General features: G+C 35.7%; 1 protein-coding gene across 1 annotated transcript; it reads right to left on the minus strand.

Moving 5' to 3' along the window:
• On the minus strand, window positions 1-5,850 carry LOC112026684 (DEAD-box ATP-dependent RNA helicase 18). The gene is made up of 11 exons (XM_024059376.2): window positions 5,492-5,850; window positions 5,164-5,400; window positions 4,022-4,282; window positions 2,461-2,540; window positions 2,261-2,366; window positions 1,781-1,894; window positions 1,557-1,655; window positions 1,357-1,446; window positions 904-1,010; window positions 664-807; window positions 1-369 (listed from the first exon to the last, which is right to left on the minus strand). The coding sequence occupies exons 1-11, from the start codon at window positions 5,759-5,761 to the stop codon at window positions 102-104; spliced, it is 1,776 nt and encodes a 591-aa protein (XP_023915144.1). The 5' UTR covers window positions 5,762-5,850; the 3' UTR covers window positions 1-101.
• Window positions 5,851-7,344: the final 1,494 nt, after the last annotated feature.

The following is a 7,344-nucleotide window of genomic DNA, read 5'->3' on the forward strand; positions in this document are numbered from 1 at the left end:
TAGAGACTAAAATCGGTAAAAATAAAAGTTAGAGACCAAAGTGAGAATCGCGTGAAAATATAGAGACAAAAATGTGATTTTCGCCATAGGAAAATTGTGACCTATAAATCATCAGTTCCTGTCAACCTAGCAAATTCACTTTCATCAATAGCCCCCTTTTTCAGCTTTTTCAGCAGACGGTATTCTCGTGCCAACTCATCTTCATCTTCAACTGTCTGGGTAGCACGTCTCTGTCTAGCCGTTTTCTTCCTCATGACAGTAGCTGCAGTCTTTGGGGTTTTGTTGAGTTTGTGAAGTTTTGGCTCTTGCTGTTTTGCTTCCTTCTTTGCTTGCAGATTCTTCTTTCTTTGTTTCTCACGAGACTTATCTCTGAATTATCAAAGAATAGGCCATAAGCACAGGCTCAAATTGGAAAATGACAAATCACTTTTTATCACTACATTCAAAAGGCATGCATAAATTAAAAAGAAATTTATTGTTGGATGATTCTAATATGAGAACTATGCTGCTAATAAAGCAATAGAAAGACAATATACAAATAGTCAAATAGGAGTTCACCGTTTATGGCCACCACCATTCAATTGCCCATTAGGGACTTAGAATTAAAATCACCTTTAAGCTATTTATACAGCACGGTAATTTAACAGAGTGTAGAGTTCTTACTTAAACTTGATATCCTCAAAATTGATGTCTTCAACTGGAGAGAAGCCCACAGTAGAAAGTGAGTGGTGCTTTATCTCAGACATGGAGGGAAGCTGCAATAGGCCATATCCCATGGCCAACTTCCCAATTTCAAGCTCTTTCCACCTAGATAAATAAAAAATAATGATCTAATAAAATACAGGGAGAAATACAATTATACAAGCAGCCTGAAGGGAAAAATTAGGTGCTATTTTTAGTCACCTGAAAATGTAAGAGCAGTGATGCTCTTTATACGCACGGATATATGAAACAAACGCCCTGACACCTTTCTCCATGACATCACGGTCCTTTTTGGCAGCAGATCGGATCTGAAACAAGTTTTGACATGAGAACAAATCATCCACCAGAGAGTATATTGTGCAACAAATACTTTGAAAACCATGCAGTTAGAATATAATCTCATGAAGACATAAGCAACCATCATCTCTGATAGTGTCATTGTTAATATTGGGCAATGAAGTCAAATTCCACTAATATAAAGAATGTGTACACTGTACACCACTGGTACAAATAGGCCTATAGATTAGGGTTTTTTTTTTTTTTTTTTTTTTGTTAATGACGTGGAACCTCACCAAAGAAGCCTAATTGCATTAACCTGGTGTAGACAAGAGAGAGCACAAGGACTACACAAATTCAGTAGAAATTCATGCTTACCTGAGGAACAACATCAGGTGCATCATCAGAGCATTTCCTCTCTTCAAGAGCACCCCATTTTATACATATGAACTCTACATAAGCTTCTTCCTACAAGATTGCAACTCAAATGAATACTTTCACCTAAATTTGAAACCAATGAATAAAAAGAAAGAACTAATTTTTAAATTATCACATGGATACCAGTGTCAAAAATTCACCTTTGGCAATAGAAAAACAATGGCACTTCCTCGTCTACCCATCCGAGCAGTTCGGCCAACTCTGTGTAAGAAAACATCTGGATTTTGAGGAGGATCATACTGTAAAAGCAACCAAAAGATAAACCATAACTCATCACTTGGTTATCAAAGTGAAATTGTATAAACATATCACTTTAGAAATATAAAACACACACAATACACCATCAAGATTGTTACTAAGCTACCTGAAGTATACAATCAACATCTGGAATGTCAAGTCCTCGAGCTGCAACATCAGTGCATAGAAGAACACCACTCGAAAGATCTTTAAATGAAGCTAATGCTTTTTCCCTTGCAGTCTATTAGGCACAAAACATGTTAGCAAAATACCTGCAACTAGAAAAAGTTTTGAAACTTCCTCCAGACTGCTACATTGCATTCTTTAATGGAAGGCAAGGTCCTTGGGAAGAATAAAGTGAAGATCGAGTGTAAGTTTCACAAGAAAATTTTTCATTGGAAACTTAAAACTCCTGAGATTCCCAGTGATGAAGGAGATTGCATTGTGTTGAGCAGTTTGGAGAAAGAAGACAAAAAAAGATGCAGTAGACTTGACAGATTAATCTTAAAGTCTACTATAAAATCATGTTAGAATCACATGATTGAAAATATGCCTATTTAGAGAATGCCACGTAACAGTTTGGAGGAACCCAGCATGCTAATATTACCTGCTTCATCTGGCCATGCAGCGAGATCAAAGACAAACCCTTCAAAACAGGAAGGCACGGAAGAACAACTCCCCAGTAGTCAACACAAGCACATGTCATGAAGTATCTACAGAAGGTAAGTAAAATCATTTTTGTAAACTAAACTCATAGGCCCTTAAATGTAATCAGGTCGTGCTAACCATAATAAACATATAACTTACATTATAATCTTTTTAGACCTGTTCTTGATAAGGAAATCGACAAGCTGTGATGGTTTCTTATCTGCTTCACATTCCATGTACTGCGAACATAAAGGAGAATTGAACTTACAGTTAAAGGACTGACAGAGGACAGATAATATATATTTCTTAATGAGAGACTGCAGCCAATGTAAATTTGCAAGGTTTCTGGTATGAGTATCAGATGCAGTGTTGTTAAAAGCGCGCTTAAGTTCAAAGCTTGAAGCCCCGAGGCTCTAGCGCTTTTTGCCTCAAAAGCTAAGCTCATTCAAAGAAGCAAGCTTTAGGCATGCTTTTTTGCGCTTTTTCAAAAAGCTCAAAGTGCGCTTTTTGAAGCTTTTTATATTTTTCAAAAAAAAAACAAAACAAAACTGAATTAAAGCTACAGGATCTTGACATTATTGATAACCATTGATTTTGTATATTTTTAGTGTAAATTACTTGTAAAAAAAAACATATATTTTGAGTATAACTTGTCCTAAAACCCAACCCACAACCTCCCAGATCTTCTCCATTTTTATTTTTTCTCCTTGAAACAGTAACCCACCTAGCTCCTTGGAACCAATTACCATGTTGCAATGTCCTCATATTCTTAGTTCATTCATGACAAAAAAAAACGTATGATATAATATATGTGGTAATTGTTTAGTTACTTTAGTGGTTGATTTTGAACATAGCCAACTAATTCTTCTAGAGTTATAGTCATTAAGTGATTAAATTATTAACTAATATTACTAATTAGTCATAGGGCATTATAGATATAGGAGATTTAAGAAAGGATATTACATGGAAGTACTGATATCTAGCTTATCAAAAAAAATAAAATGACTTGCCTTGCAATTTTTGTGTTAAAATTGCAAAAGTAGGGCATATCTAAATGTTATATGAATTATATAAAAAGTTTTATTTCAATTTATATGATAATTTGATCATTTGATTGTTGCATTTCTCATTAATTATAAATTTTAAAATTTTAAAATTATTTTTTAAAAATGTGTGCTTCACTTTTGCGCTTTGCGCTTTGTGCCTAGGCTCCAAGAGGCCTTTGCGCTTAAGTGCGCCCCTCGCTTTTACCAACACTGATCAGATGTGGGTATACTTCTAGGCAACAATGTTTCTCAATTTTCTCAATCTTAGAATATGACAGCACCACCAAACCATCAACACTTTGGGTTTTCTTCACCTCCACCTAAAACTAAGTTCTAAGTAACATAACTTGAGAAGGATGAGTAACTTTCTTTTCAACCATTTGTCTAGTAAATATGGAATAAGAAGCCATCCTAGAGAGAGTATCCAGTGAACTACACACACATTACTTGAAAAAAGACCATAAACATAAACACGTACATGAGCCAACCTACTCTTGTGAAGAATACAATCAAAGCACTAGCCAGGCAATATTTGAAGTCTAAACAAAATGGATAATCCAAGTCAAAACACAATTTCACAAATTGTAGTTAACTGACCTGGAAGCACAGTATACCTCATTGTGAGAACTATAAACTTTTTTAGCAAAAGCATTATTACTTATCAAAAAGAATACCTCATTGTGAAGGCCTGAAGGTGTTTTTGAAAAGCCTGATTGTTCTGACGATGTTGGACCATTTGAAGGCTTCATTTCTGCCCGAACTTCAACCCTCACAGGATTCCTCAACCCTGCTTTAGATAGCTCTTCAACTGCCTCAGTCTGAGTAGCTGAAAAAAGACCAGTTCTACGAAGCTTTGGCAAGCGAGTTATAATGGAAGTTATCTGCTTCTGGAACCCCATATCCAAGAGCCTGTCGGCCTCATCCAAAACCAAAATCTATACCAATCAAGAAAATAACACATAAGCTCAAAAATCATTGTTCTATAGCATTTAATATTTCATGCTGGTATTATTATTTCCAAATGGCAGATATTTCCAATTCTCAATCAAATTTGAAGAAACCATAAAACTGTTCTATAACCTATCCACAAAAAAGCAGCTGTGTTTCCTTCAAACATAGTCGTACCACCAGCCACACATCTATACAGTATTGGAACATTATTGCTTCTTGTTCAGTTGGCGACACTGATGCATGTTTTATTTCAACGTCCATTGATTCTCTTTCTTTTTGGATGCATTTATCAAGAATTGTAATTTTCTAGGTGAGCTTTGTGTAACACATCTTATGTACATGAGCTTCCCTCCATACTAAAAACAATTATCATCACTTATCAAAATAATACACTACACACATTATATTTCAGAGTCCATTGATTCTCTTTCTTCTTCTTCTTCTTTTTATTTTTATTGAGTACAGTTTTCCAATTGATCCTAGTTGAGCAGGGATGGTAAAAGTACCATCAGTCTACATTTCAAACCAACCCAATAAGCTTTAGCTCAAAAGCACTTCCTTCCTACATAAACAATAGGTTGGAAAGTCTAGTCCTGGTTTATGGCAATACTTATCTCATGCATTAGATACATGCATCCTCCTTCTCACACAGTGCGGCGGGGACGCACAAAATGCATATATCCAATGCATGAAATACCTTCTCGGTTCATGGAATAAAGATCCTTCAATCTAATATGTGCCGATTTTGAATGCGTGTCTAACTTACCAATACAATCCAAAAAAAAGTCTACATTTCAAAATGTGATAAAACAAACTACTAACTGAACATTCCAAACTAAAACTAATTCTATGCTCCAAACAATACCTCGAAGTTCCGAAAATCCAAGCCATCAACACGTTCCATAATGTCAAACAATCTCCCAGGCGTGCCGACCAGTAAATTAGCTCCTTCCTCCTCTATTTTCTTCAAGTCCGCTTTCACTTCCACTCCTCCAACAAGCAACGTAGACTTGAAATTCGGCAGCGTCGAAACGAAAGGCTGAGCCACGTCATATATCTGCGACGATAACTCCCTCGTAGGCGATATAATTACTCCCATCACCTTTTCAAAACGAAACAATTTTCCATTAGTTTTTTTTTTTTTTTTTTTCCTTGAGCTTTCTTGGCAAACAAACAGGGATTTAGAAACGAACCTGGTTTGGTTTAGGAGGAGTTTTGTTGCGGCGGAGGATCTCGACGAGTGGGACCACGAAGGCTAGGGTTTTGCCAGAGCCGGTGGCGGCGTCGACGGCGACGTCCTTGTAGCTACAGAGTAAGGGGATTGTGGCGGCTTGGACCGGCGTGCAGAACTCGAAGCCGGCTTGGGTTAGGGCTTCGAGAACCGGTTCGGAAAGTGAGGGGTTGAGATCGGAGAAGCGCGTTTTGGTTAGCGCGCTGCTCTGGTTGGGGGAGACGGAATCCATGGATTCCGAGAGCTAATGTACCGCCGTTTATCACTATATGCTGTTAGCTTTTGCGGGTTTATGTGAGCTAATGGCCTCTACTTTGTTTTGTACCAAAATTGAGGCGCAACGAATATGTTGTACTACAAGTCGTTTAGATGAGTTGAAGGATAAACAAAACTATAGGGTTTTTGTGGGGTATAAGTATGATAGCTTAAGCACTATAATTAGAAAAAAAATGTAATTTTAATGAGTGTGTTTAAAGCATTTTATGGAAGTTTTGATACCCTTTCAATATAAAAAGTCGTCAAAAAAAAAATTGTTTTATCATTTTCTTATAAAAAAACTCATTTGTTAATATTTCCTATTCAAAAATATTAAATTAAATCTTAAAGATTTTAAAATTAATAAATTAGGTTCCATAATTTTATAAGTAAAAATTGAATATTAAGGTTCAAAAAGTTTACAGATTTCACTATTATCAAAGAAAATTACAATGTGCGCTACAGTTTTCTTTCTCTCAAAAAACAACAACAAGATAAAACTCTAATCACAAAAAAAACGGCTTTTATATCCTGCGCATAGATTCACAATGAGCTACAAAACGGGCCACAAAACGGCCACAAACTTTTTTGTCGACCCTCATGGATAAGCCTCAGTAAATCTCCATTAAAAACACACAAATTATCGCGGTCAGGCAATCGAGATCAAATCATGCCTGATGACGATTTTTCATGGAATAGAATTCATCCATTATCATCTCTATAGTGAAATTCCCTGCAATTTCCTTCTCTATATAAACTATCATATTATCTGCCAAAAGCTCATTTCTATTCATTGCGAAGTCTTGTTTTTAACAAACTTCATAGCTGAGAAAGCTCGTTCTGTAGTTGCTGTAGAAACTGGAAGGGTCAACACAGACGAATAAGTCTATCAATCAAAAAATAGATTTTAGACTTTCCTGAAATTTTAATCCCTACATAGCTCGGAAATTGTACTCATATTCTGAAATCTGGATGTTTTATCACATCAAGCTCATAATGTTGCAATTGAGACTCCAAAAGTTCTTGTTCATGTTCAGTGAAATCTTGAGGATAATATTTCTTAACCAAAATTGCATATATGAACAATTTTGAATAATCTAAAAGCATCCTGGGATTTAAAGCTGAACTAAGAATGACAAGTTTCGTTGTTAGCTCACAAAATCTACTTTTCAATTCTTGCAATTGAAAGTCTATTGCAACTGTAAATATGCAAATTCTAAAATGATGTTCCATTGTAAATCTTCATCTTGACGAGATATCTACCTCGACCTTTAGTGTAAGAGCATTCATATCAGGAATATCAATTTCATGTTCTCACAAAATGATATAACACTAGCAAGTAAAGGCTCCCATCCATCTCTCTCAACTTTTGAATAAGTGATTTTGTAGTTAAACTAAATGCATGGCATTTAAAAGGTCTTGAGAATGTTGTTGCAAAGCTTGACAAAGAAATTAGTAATTCCCATTATCTCTTTCATCAAATGCAAGATTAAAATAAATTCAAATGATGTTAATACCTGATAAACTCCCCTGCATCACCTATAGTTAGCCCTTCCTCAG

The sequence above is a fragment of the Quercus suber genome, unplaced genomic scaffold (genome assembly GCF_002906115.3).
Source record: "Quercus suber isolate HL8 unplaced genomic scaffold, Cork oak 2.0 scaffold_148, whole genome shotgun sequence".
NCBI classification, from domain to species: Eukaryota; Viridiplantae; Streptophyta; class Magnoliopsida; order Fagales; family Fagaceae; genus Quercus; species Quercus suber.